The sequence below is a fragment of the Vulpes vulpes genome, chromosome 1, assembly GCF_048418805.1.
Source record: "Vulpes vulpes isolate BD-2025 chromosome 1, VulVul3, whole genome shotgun sequence".
Lineage (NCBI taxonomy): Eukaryota > Metazoa > Chordata > Mammalia > Carnivora > Canidae > Vulpes > Vulpes vulpes.
The window spans coordinates 161,314,024-161,327,494 of NC_132780.1; the positions used below are offsets into that span (position 1 = coordinate 161,314,024).

General features: G+C 34.2%; 1 protein-coding gene across 4 annotated transcripts in view; it reads left to right on the forward strand.

Moving 5' to 3' along the window:
- Nucleotides 1–13,471, forward strand: part of COL19A1 (collagen type XIX alpha 1 chain) — a 312,174-nt gene that overhangs the window by 43,279 nt on the left and 255,424 nt on the right. For all 4 annotated transcript variants that reach the window (XR_011996755.1, XM_072735110.1, XM_072735118.1 and 1 more), the window contains exons 5-7: nucleotides 1,318–1,441; nucleotides 2,704–2,979; nucleotides 13,094–13,174. Coding sequence is in view for 3 of the 4 variants with exons in the window: in XM_072735110.1 (XP_072591211.1) it covers nucleotides 1,318–1,441; nucleotides 2,704–2,979; nucleotides 13,094–13,174 (481 nt within the window). In the remaining variant the exon portion in view is untranslated. The remainder of the gene's footprint in view (nucleotides 1–1,317; nucleotides 1,442–2,703; nucleotides 2,980–13,093; nucleotides 13,175–13,471) is intronic.

Consider the following 13,471-nt stretch of genomic DNA (forward strand, 5'->3'; position numbering starts at 1 on the left):
GTTTCTTTTTTAAAAGCAGTTTTGATATGGCTAACTAGTTCAAAATGTTCACTTGAAGTTTATGTTTTGGCATCACCTCTCAACTATACCTGTGCTCACCCTCAGGTTTATAGGTGGTCCCAAAGAGAAATGGCAGCCATCAAAGCCACGTTATTTTGTTATTTATCTATTTATTTGGGTACACAAGAGTTTTTTTTTTTTTAAGCTGTATACCCAACATGTGACTCAGGCTCACAACCCTGAGATCAAGAGCCCCATGCGTCACCAGCTGAGCCAGCCAGGTGCTTTCACAGGAGTTTTTATTATTCTATTTTTATGTGGTTCAAAAATTACATAAGAACAATTTTTAAGATTGTATAGATAATAAAGAGAAATATACAGATAAACTTTAGCACCTATATGGGCTTGACGCTATTTTATATAGTCATTCACTCTATTGTCTGGTATAAAGAAAGATGAGTGGTCAGTTTAGTAACATGAAACAAAATGGAAAAAACAGTCTCTCTGAAGTCCCTCTTACTGGTCATGGCACTACTTCTACCCTGGCTTCTTCACCACCCATCCAGCTCTTTTACACATACATAGTCTATTTTTCCAATGAGTATTTATTAAGCCATGATTCAGGATCCCAGGGTAGGGATCACCATGTACCCAGGTCCCCCTTCACCACCCCGAGAAAAGGATAGAAGACAAAGGAGAGGTGGGTAGAGCCAGTTCAGATCTTCCCAGGAGATGTGCCTGCTGCCTCACAGTTGTCCCAGGATGACATTCAGGCTATGGGACAGAGGATTTGTACACATGGCAGGATCATTCACATATGGAGACATCACCCCCTTTAGCAGTCATTGTCTTCTCACAGCAGTGGAAGTCCAGGTAGTTCTGCCAGCAGTTCCTGGTCTGGTTTTGGTTGGGGGAGCAGCTGCCAAAAAAGACAGTCTGGTAGTTCTTTATTTTGAACCTGGTGCCTTCTGCCATGGTGCTGACTCCTAAAGACACCGCTGAAGCAGCTCATAGCTCAATGTGACTCTCAGCAAAGATGACAGAGTCAGACTGGAATTGGAATTAACACTTTGTTTGCTTTTTAATGAACAATGTTACTTAAAGCAGTACAGTAATGTTCATTTTGAAATTTAGTTTAATAATGACCATTAGTTTAATAAATCATTGTGAAATTTAGTTTAATAATAAACTTTAGAAAATTCCATTTAGAAACTTTGTTTTATTTTTATGGGAAAAAATTATTGTATTACAAAGAACTTCATACTTAGATTTTCATCTTCAGTTTTCTCACAATAATTCTTTGTTTTTCTTTCCCAGTAAGATATTTCCCAAAGGCCTTCCTGACGAGTATGCAATAGAAACTATATTTCGTGTAAGAAGAAGCACCAAAAAGGAACGGTGGTTTCTGTGGCAGGTTTTAAACCAGCAGAATATACCACAGGTAAGGAACCATAGAGTTGTGCTGACTAGTTTTCTTTTATGTGGTTATGCCAGGTGAATCTTGGAATGGTGTGCCCAAATTTGGAAGCAAACCTAGCATCTGCATATTCTTTCATTTAGAGGAATCATCAATAGGGAAATGCAAGTATTCTCATAGTCAGGATGCTCTTGCTGAGATCTGTAATATGATTCACATTTTGTCTAAAGACACTCAAACAACCCTTCTTTCACAACTGCTTCATTGCCATTAAGTCCACCTCACTAATAACTTTTTTATGTCCTATCATTTCTGATACATATTATTTTTAAGGCTGTTCATTGCTTCATTTGGAAGTCCTTAGTGAGTGAAGAGGTGGGATATAAATATTGATTCCACCAATAAAAAGGTATTGAACATATGCTGTATGCTAATTAGTGACAAAGAGATTTTTAGAAGCATAGTTCCTTTCACAGGAAGCATAACGTCTAAGGGGATGGCATGTAGGAGAACAATATACTACAGCATAATCACAGTGTGACGGGTGCAGTGGTAGAGGTAAGCTCAGAGCTGACTGGGGACTATGGGAGCATAGAAAGGGACAGCTTCCTAAAATGGGCCATGAGGAAGAGGAATCCAGGAGTACTTGTATAAAAGATGGCATTTGGGCAAAAAGATGAGTGTGCAAGGACTCTAGGGGGAAAGATGAACCTCAATATTACTTATTAGCACCTTACATTTGTGTTTATTTCTATACACATCCACTGAGATTTTTTTTATTTCACTGGTCTTTTAATATGTTAATACCATCACAATTTTATGATGGAAGATGAACTAAACTGAAAAGAGTATATCCTTTATGTAAAGGCATTTATTTCTGCACCATGTAAATTATCAGTTTCAAGAAGTCAATCTTAGTTTGCATGCTAAGACAAGTGATTCTATTCTTTTTCTTTTTAAATAAAGTAACATTTAATTCTTGAATTGCTCATACAGAATTATATATATACTTAGATATACACTTACATATAAATATATACCTTCAGATGTTCTCTCAAGAAAGGAGCATATTACATTTGCCAGAATACCACATTATTTAAAACATTTTTGTAGCTGGATGTTTGCTGTTCTTTTGTATTAACAAATCTGGTGGACATGGGTATCATCTAAAACATTTTACTAAGTTCCTCAATCATACTAACGTGCATCGCTGATTTTTTATTTGTATGCTTTAGTAATTTTGAACCCTGGTTTTAAACATTTAAAGCTAATTTGCATTTTTGCAGGTTTCTATAGTAGTTGATGGCGGAAAGAAGGTGGTGGAATTTATGTTCCAGGCTGCTGAGGGAGATGTGTTGAACTACATTTTTAAAAATCGAGAACTCCGTCCTTTGTTTGATCGCCAATGGCATAAACTTGGCATTGGTATACAATCCTGGGGCATTTCACTCTATATGGATTGTAATTTAATTGCAAGCCGGCATATAGATGAGAAGGACACTGTGGACCTTCGTGGAAGGACTGTTATTGCTGCACGAGCTTCTGATGGCAAGCCTGTGGACGTGAGTTGTGATGTTGGTTATGGAACTTTCTAAATTAGATACCTTATTAAAACCTTCTTTCTTTAATTACTATGTAATACATTCCCTTCTCAACACTGTTTAAATTAGCCATCAGATGTGTGAAGCATAGCTATGTATTTCCAACTGTATTTTCACATATATTATCTTCTATTTTCACCCATTTTCTTCAGCCTGTGAATTTAAAAGAACTAGGTCATGCCTTAAAAAATGAGATTCGTACAATTAAATTCTAGTAAAAATGCACCATATGATACCAAAAAAATCAGCTTGAATAAGCTTATATGTTTTGAATAGAAAAGTCTGGGAAAAGATGAACTTTAAGTTAAATGGTCCCAGATTATCTGATGTTTCCATTCAAGAACAATAGGCTGTTTTATTCATCCTCAGAATAGCAACAGTTTTGTATTGCAGGTTATTTCTCATGAGCCTATAAAGATTTTTCAAGGTTCTGCTTTGGATGAGAACAATTGGCTAGTAATCCCCTTTCAGATGAAAAGGTCCTTTAAAAGTCATATTCGATGCTCAGGTAATAATAGATTTATTATTGATTTCCCTAGAAAAGAAGGCCTATAATCCTAAAAATGTGAGATATCTCCAAATTTCATGACTTCAGTTTTTCTAATGGGTGGAATGATGAGAAACCCCATAAAAGTAACCTGAATGTAGGCCACCAATAACAATTGCTAATGCATGTAACAGTTCAAATTTGTTTCAGAAGTACAATTCTATACGAATACATATTTAGACAGTGTATTTTTTCTAAATGCCCCTGTGGAAGAATCATGATAGGTAATTATTAGGTGGATAAATATAATATGTGTGTGTGTACATGCACACACACATCTATATATATACTATACATACAAACATATATATTCAATAAAATATTTTTTAACTATTTTCTCTTAGAAACATACATACATATATATTCAATAAAACATTTTTAAACTATTTTCTCTTAGAAATAGGAAACAAATCAGTGAGAATGTCATAACTAGAGCTCAGTGATGATCAGCAAAATAGGCCAGAGTAGGAAAAACCAATCATGGAGGCAAGACATCATGAGATTTTGTGGAGTGAGCTGGTTTAGGGATCAGACAGATGTGGTTGTAAATCCTAGCTCATCTACTTAACTGTAATGATCTACTAATTTATCTTGTTAGCTGTTAGCTTAATATCCTCAGTTTAAAAATAGTATTGGTAAAGTTCCTTCTTTATAATTGTATAGAGCAATAATTGCTCTGTATAACTGTATAATTGTATAGACCCTGGCCTAAGAGAATGGGGAAAAGTCCTGCTTCTCTTGCTCTCAGAGATCTAAAAGACTAACGGAAGGATCAAAGTTTATATCAGTAAATAATGGCTGCCAATAACAATAACAATATTAACTGTAACACAACAGTACCTTTCAGAAAGTTGTCTCCAAAGGCAAGGGAGGAAGTCGAGACCAGCAGTTAGAACATAAGAGATGTAACTTTCAGCAGCAGGTGGAGAGTAGGTAGGAAGACAATTCAGGGAATCCTAGCAACAGTGCTAGAGAGTGGCACCTGCTGCAAGTACCAAAGTTGGGGATTGGAACCTCTTACAGGCCTAATGAGAGCAAAGTGGGCTGTTTCTAGAGGGACTGAAAGAACTAAGAGCACACTGAGATTAATTCAGAACTTTTGTGGGCAGATGGCAATGAGAGAGGAATAAGTTATTGCAAGAGCAGGGTCCAGGCTCAGAGCTTGCCCTCTGAAGGTTGAGTGCTGTGTCCTGTGTCTTCTTAACTTCTCCCCCAAGAAAAAGTTAAGCCCAGAACCTGAGGCTGAAAAATATCAGATGTGTTCTCTAAAAAGACACATGTAGGAACACCTGGGTGGCTCAGTGTTTGAGCATCTGCCTTTGTCTTAGGGCATGATCCTGGAATCGCCAGATTGAGTCCCATATCAGGCTCCCCACAAGGGTCCTGCTTCTCCCTTTGCCTATGTCTCTGCCTCTCTCTGTGTCTCTCATGAATAAATAAATTTACAAAATAAAATCTTTAAAAAATTTTTAAAAATACACAATGTAAAAATTATAGTATTACAAAGTTTTCACAGTTTAGTGTGGCATCTTAAATTCATTTGAGGGTAAAATTAATACCCAAAATGAGGAGACAGAGGGCTATGTTCAAAATGAAAGAACAGGACAAAATGACAGAGATCTAAATGAAATGAAGATAAGTAACATGCCTTATAAAGAATATGGTAATGGTACAGATACTAACTGGACTTGAGAAAATCATGGAAAATCTCAGTGATACCCTTAACAAAAAGTTATAAAACATAAAAAGGAAGCAATCAGAGATGAAGAGCTCAATAACTTAAATTAAAAATACACTAGATGGAATAAGTCATAGACAAGAGGAAGCACAAGAAAGGATCAGTGATCTAGAGGACAGAGTAATGAAAAACAATCAAACTGAACAAGAGAGATAAAAGGAATAATAAAAAATAAAAATAGACTTAGGGAATTCAGCAACATCATCAAGTATAATGATATTCACGTTATAGGGATTCTAGAAGGAGAAGAGAAAGAAAAGGGAACAGGAAATCTATTTGAAGAAATAATAGTTGAAAATTTCCTGAATCTGAGGAAGGAAACAGAAATCTAGGTCAAGGATAAACAAGAGCCCCCAGCAAAATCAACCCAAAGAGGTCCACACCAAGATACATCATAGTTAAAATGGCAAAAAGTAGCGATAGAGAATTTTAAAAGCGGCAAGAGAAAACAGTTGCATACAAGGGAACCCCACCTAAGGCTGTCAGTTGGTTTTTTTTCAGCAGAAACTTTGCAGACTAGTGAAGAGTGGCATGATATATTCAAAGTATGGAAGGGAAAAAAAACCTGCAGCCAAGAATATGCTATCCAACAAGGCTATCACTAGAAGGAGAGTTAAAGAGTTTTCTAACAAACAAATGTTAAAGGAATTCATGACCACAAAACCAGCCCTACAAGAAATGTTGACTGGAAAGGAAAGATCATAAGTAGGAGTAGGAAAAGTAGGAAACACAGGAGTGGTAAAATCAATTATATCTATGAAAATCGGTCAAAGGATTCACAAAATAAAAGGATATAAAGTATATCATCATATACCAAAAATGTAAGGGGGAAAAGAGTAAAGATTGGGTTCAAACATAAATGACCATAAACTTAATATAGACTACTATATGCATAATACGTTATATATAAACCTAATAGTAACCATTAATCAAAAACCAATAATAGATATGCAAAAAATAAAGAGAAAGGAATCCATGTATATCCCTAAAGAAAGCCAGCAAACTGAGGGAGAATAAAGCAAGAGAAGAAAGGAACAGAGAAGAACTACAAAAACAATCATAAAGCAAGTAACAAAATGGCAATAAGCACATACCTATCAATAATTAATTTGAATGTAAGTGGACTAAATGCTCAATCAAGATATAGAGTAATGGAATGGAAAAAGAAAAAGACCAACCTATATGCTGCCTATAAGAAACTCATTTCAAACCTATAGAAACATGCAGATTGAAAGTGGGAAGGAATAGAAAAGCATTTGCCATACAAACAGAAGTGAAAAGAAAGATAGCAATATTTGTATCAGACAAATTAGACTTTCAAACAAGGACTAGCAAGAAACAAAGGATACTATATAATCATAAAAGGAACAATCCAACAAGGAGATATAACAACTGTAAATACTTATGCATCCGATATGGAAGATCCCAAATACATAAAGTTGCTAGTCACAAACATAAAGGAAGTAATTGATAGGAATACAATAATAATAGGGGACATTAATATTATTAATTAATAATAATAGGGGATAGATAATCCAAACAGAAAATTAACAAGGAAATGGCTTTGAATGACACATTGGACCTGATCAAGCTAACAGATATATTCAGAATATTCCATCATAAAACAGCAAATACGCACTCTTTTCAAGTGCACATGAAACATTCTCCAAAATAGATTACATATTAGGCCACAAAGCAAGTCTCAACAAATTAAAAAAGATCAAAGTCATATATCATGGATTTTTTCCCGACCATAATGCTATGAAACTAGAAATCAACCACAAGAAAAAAATGTGGAAAAATACAAATACATGAAGGTTAAATAATATGCTTCTAAAAATGAATGAGTGGGTGAACCAAGAAATTAAAAAGGAAATTAAAAGATATATGTAGACAAATGAAAACACAACAGTCCAAAATCTTTGAAATACAGCAAAGTGGTTCTAAGAGGGAAGTTTATAGCAGTGCAGGCCTATCTGAAGAAGCAAGAAAAATCTCAAATAAACAATCTAACCTTACACCTAAAGGAGCTAGAAAAAAGGACAAACAAAACCCAAAAGCAGCAGAAGGAAGAAAATAAAAAATATTAGAGCAGAAATACATGAGATAGAAACTATAAGAACAATAGAACAGTTCAGTGAAACTAGGATCTGGTTCTGGAAAACATCAACAGAATTGATAAACCTCTAGCCAGACTCATCAAAGGCGGGGGGGGGAGGGGGGGAGAAATATTGAGAGAGAACTCAAACAAAATCAAATGAAAAAGGAGAAATAAAAACTGACATCACAGAAATACAAATGATTGTAAGAGAATATTATAAAAAATCATATGCCAACAAACTGGACAACTGAAGAAATTAATAAATTCTTTGCAACCCTATAAATCCCCAAACTGTAATAGGATTAGACAATTTGAATAGACCAATTACCAGCAATGGAACTGAATCAGTAATCAAGAAACTCCCCCAAAACAAAAATGCAGGCCCAGACTCCTTCACAGGAGAATTTAAAATCAAGCATTTAAAGAAAAGTTAATATTGTCTCTTCTCAAACTATTGCAAGAAATAGAGAAGAAATTTTCCAAATTCATTTTATGAGGCCAACATTGCCCTAAAATCAAAATCAGTTAAAGACACTGTTAAAAAAAAAAAAAAAAAAGGAGACAGAACTACAGGCTAATATCTCTGATGAATATAGGTGGAAAAAATCTCAAAATCATTCACCACAACCAAGTGGGATTTATTCCTGGGATGCAAATGTGGTTCAATATTTGCATATCAATGTGATATATCACATCAACAAGAGAAAGAATAAAAAACATATGATCATTTTAATACATGCAGAAAAAGCATTTGACAAAGTATAACATCCATTCATGATTAAAAAGCCCTCAACAAAGTAGGTTTAGAAGGAACATATTTCAATATAATAAAGGCCATGTATGACAAACCGACCTTGAACAAGTATTTAATGGTGAAAAACTGAGAGATTTTCTCTGATCTCCGGAACAAGACAAAGATGTCCACTCTCAACACTTTTATCAACATAGTACTGGAAGTCCTAGACACAGCACTCAGACAAGAAAAAAGAAAAAAAAAGAAAAGCACCCAAGTTGGTAAGGAAGATGCAAAATGTTTGCTATTTGCAGATGACATGATACTATATATAGAAAACCCCAAAGACTCCACCGAAAATTGACTAGAACAGGTAAATGAATTCAGTATGGTTACAGGATACAAAATCAACATAGAAATCCACTGCATTTCTGTACATTAATAATGAAGTAGCCAACAGAAAAGTTAAGAAAACAACCCCATTTACAACTGTATCAAAAATAGCAAAATTCCTAGGAATCAACTGAACCAAGGAAGTGAAAGACCTGAGCTCTGAAAACTATAAAACATTAATGAAAGAAATTGAAGAGGATCCAAACAAATGGAAAGATATTCCATGCTCATGGATGGAAGAACAAATATTGTTAAAATTTCCATGCTACCTAAAGCAAGCCTCAGATTTAATGCAATCCTTTTCAAAATATCAACAGCATTTTTCACAAAATTAGAACAAATAATCCTGAAGTTTTTATGGAAACAGAAAAGTCCCTGAATATCCAAAGCAATCTTGAAAAAGAAGAACAAAACTGGAGGTTATCACAATCCTAGATTTCAAGATATACTACAAAGCTGTAGTATTCAAACAGTTTGGTACCTGCACAAAAATAGACACGTAGATCAATAGAATAGAATAAAAAGCCCAGAAATAAACCCACAATTATATAGCCAGTTAATCTTTGACAGAGGCAAGAATATGCAATGAGAAAAAAACAATCTTTTCAAATGGTGTTCAGAAAACTGGACAGCCACATGCAAAAGAATGAAACTAAACCACTTTCTTACACCATATATAAAAATAAATTCAAAATGGATTAGGACCTAAATGTGAGAACTGAAACAATAAAAATTCCAGAAAAGAGGATAGGCAGTAATAGCATAGCATAGTAATAGCATACTGCCTAGCATAGGCAGTAATTTCTTTGACACCTTCTATAGCAACTCTTTTTCTAGATAGGTCTTCTGAGACAAAAGAAACAGAAGCAAAAATAAACTATTGAGATTTCCTCATTGTTTTTCTCATTTAAGACTGTGCCATGTGTATCACAAACATTGGAAAATCCTTTTTTGTTTGTTTGGTTTAAAATGCACCAGCCTATAAATCAAAATAAGTTTCTTTAAGAAAAAGAAGAGCACTTGCCCTATCTTTTGGTTGAACGGATGTGGTTGTACTGCTTTTAAGGTGCAGTTGTAGAAGAGAAAAACAGTCATTTGGCACTATATTAATGACAACGTTTTTATACTGGCATAAGCTAGAAACAGCCCACCAGAAATAAAAAGCTCTGCACAGCAAAGGAAGCCATCAACAAAATTCAAAGACAACCAACCTATTGCATGGGAGAAAATATTTGCATATTAATTATCTGATAAAGGATTGGTATTGGAAAATAGAGAACTTATCAAACTCAATACCCAAAAAACAAATAATCCAAAGAAATGGGCAGAAGACATGAACAGGCATTTCTCCAAAGAGACATACAGATGACCAATAGACACATGAAAAGATGCTCAGTATCACTAATCATCAAGGAAATGCAAATCAAAACCACAATAAGATATAACCCACACCTGTTGCAATGGCTAAATTAAAAACACAAGAAACAACATGTGTTGGCTAGAATTCTAAGAAAAAGGAACCCTTGTACACTGTTGGTGGAAATGCAAACTTTTGCAGCCACTGAGGAAAACTGTATGGAGGTTCTTTTAAAAATTAAGAATAGGAGGATCCCTGGGTGGCTCAGCGGTTTAGTGCTGGCCTTCAGCCCAGGGCATGATTCTGGAATCCCATGTTCCAGTCCCGAATCGGGCTCCCTGCATGGAGTCTGCTTCTCCCTCTGCCTGTGTCTCTGCCTCTCTCTCTCTCTCTCTGTCTCTCATGAATAAATAAATAACACCTTTTTTAAAAAATTTAAAAAATAAAAAATTAAGAATAGATGGGGCACCTGGTTGGGTCAGTGGTTGAGCATCTGCCTTATGACTCAGGGCATGATCCCGGGGTCCAGGATTGAGTCCCACATCAGGCTCCCTGTGAGGAGTCTGCTTCTCCCTCTGCCTATGTTTCTGCCTCTGTCTCTATGTATCTCTCATGAATAAATAAATAAAATCTGAAAAAAATTAAGAATAGAGCTTATATACATCATATATATTACGTATATACATTACATTACACACATATATAATATGGAATACTACTCAGCATAAAAAAGAATGAAATCTTAGCATTCATTACAACATGGATGGATCTGGAGAGTATAATGCTGTGAAATAAATCAGAGGAAGACAAATACCATATGGTTTAACTCATACATAAAATTTAAGAAACAAAACAAAGAAAAGAGACAGACTAAGAAATAGGCTCTTAAATCTAGAAAAGAAACTAATGGTTACCAGAGAAAACGTGAGTGATAGACAAAATATATGAAGGGAATTAACAGTACATTTATCATGATGAACAGTGAGTAATGTATAAAATTGTTGGATCACCATATTGTACACCTGAAACTAATACAACATTGTATGTTTACTATACTGGAATTAAAATTTTAAAAATAAATGAATGAAAGACAAAAATAAAAAAATTAAAGCCATATTATGATGTAGCTTATTTATAAAATAGTGTTTGAGTTAGGAAATAAAATACATATTCTATAAGGATTCTTGGTCCTACTAAAAGCTCAAGTGGACTAGTTTTTCACCATCTCCATACAAGCTCTATGATTCACAAGATCTGTTGTAATATGAAAATGTTTTATTTATTCAAGATGTGTGTTATTGAAAAAAATTCTAATAATTGGGTTTTATTTTGTGTATACTACCTGGTTACTTTTATAAGAAAAAAATAGGTGATAAAACAGATATAAAGGATCTTTTTTTAACAAACTCTGCATGACAAGGGCTGGTATAGGCTTAGCCCCAAACCTTGTCCTTGTAAAGTACTGTGTCAGTGAAGGATTCTAGAGTTACTAATGAATAAGAAAACATCATTAAACTAGGATTGTAGTTTCAATGTCATGATTGATTATCTGTCTTAAGTAAAATAATTTCTATAAAGGACCTAGTACAGTGGATGGTACATAATCAAATTTTAATGTTTATTGGTTATTTTGATAATAGCGATGATGTTAAATTAGTTTTAGTTAAGAATATTAATTAGAGTCCTCATTCGTCATTCTACATAAAGGATGTGTTACTATGCGGTGTTTCATTCAACTATGTGAGACAGTGCACTTAAACTTTATAAACAAAAGTTAAGTTCAATATCTTCCAAAAAGTTATAAAAAATAAATAAGTTTCATTTTACCTCAGAATTTTGGTTGGCTGCAAATCTTAGGCTACTCATGAATTCAGAAGATAATCTGGAGTTCTTAACGCTTTCTATGAGCTGACTTGATTTTGTTCATCTCAGTGTAGTGTAGAGTAATAGTTACATCCTTTTTTCTCCTTTGCTTTTTTAGTATTGGGTAGAGTTTTAGAACTAACTGAAGGGACGTCTGGGTGGCTCAGCGGTTGAGCATCTGCCTTTGGCTCAGGGCATGACCTTAGGGTTCCGGGATCAAGTCCCACATCAGGCTCCCTGCATGGAGCCTGCTTTTCCCTCTGCCTATGTCTCTGCCTCTCTCTGTGTGTCTTTCATGAATAAATAAATTTAAACTTAAAAAAAAAGAAGTAACTGAAGATATCTGCTTTTCATTATGGTAGGATTAATTATTGTAATATAACAGTTGAATCTTTTTATGGAACATAGTTATTGACATCAAAGTAATACATAAGCTAGCTTGGTAGTACTGGCAGACTGAGTGAGGTGGAGTGAGGCCGAGAGAGAGAGAAGGGCAGGCAGGAGCAGGAGAGGGAAGAGGCTATTACTAATGTTTGTGATATGTCAAATCATTATAAGGTTAACTATTAATTAAATTAGCAACCACAAGCTAATTTAAAATAGCTGATTTACACATCTATCCTATTAAAATTTTGTCAATAGTCTGTATTATTAATTCTCACATGGTTGCTCGTTCTTGCATTTAAAGACATGTACTTTTTTCGAACTATTTATAATTTCACACCCAGTGCTAAAAAATGTGAATCTTCTAAGCAAATAGAAGGAATTATTTCTGTAAAAAGATTGTGAGCACTGCTCAGGATTATCCCAATATAGTATAAAATCATAGATATTAGGTAGAATCCATGTACTATCCATTAAAACAAAATATCTTTTTCTTATTGGGAAGTGAGTGTCTGTTTCAGTGCCTCAAATAAGAGGTTTGGAACTACTGAAAAAGCCTTTTCCATCATGTGTTCATATCTTTGACTTTATTTTTTCTCCAGAAATTTTTACTTTGAAATATTTCTCATTTTGTGGACATATTTTATTGTAATGCATAACAATACCTCTCTTTAATTAAATACTTCTTTTTGTATGAAATAACTAGCAAAGATTTGTAACTGCTTTTATTATCTGATTTCCTTTATTTAGAGGTTTATCTCAATAATTGAATCCTTGTCTCTTTCTCAAATGATCTATAAAATCATGAATCCTAAATTAAATAAAAACATTAAAAAATCTCCCAATAATTTATTTGTATTAGCTTCTTTTCTCTTTCCAGTTAAATTACCACAGTTCTTAAGTGTGTAAATGTGATTTTTCAAGAAAACTAATGATGTGTCTTATTACTTTTTTAATAGATTGAACTTCACCAGCTTAAAATCTACTGTAACTCAAACTTCATAGCACAAGAAACCTGTTGCGAAATATCAGATACTAAGGTAAGTTAATTTTCTTGGCATGTGAAGAATGTAGAATGCTAGTTGCCTAGTCCATAGAGTGCAAATATAGGGCAGCTTTGAATATCTTCTGTTAAAGCCAGGTAAGTAATTTGTTCCAAGTAAGAGACCCCTCATAGTGCTCTCACATAGCTTATAAAATTCGAATCCCATTGTTTTGTCTTGAATTTTGGGAATGATACATCCTTATGTTGGACTCAACATATATTAAAGAGAATTTATGACTTTCTCCCTAAACTATGTTCTGATAGCATCATCATTTTCCAGCTGCAGAGATTT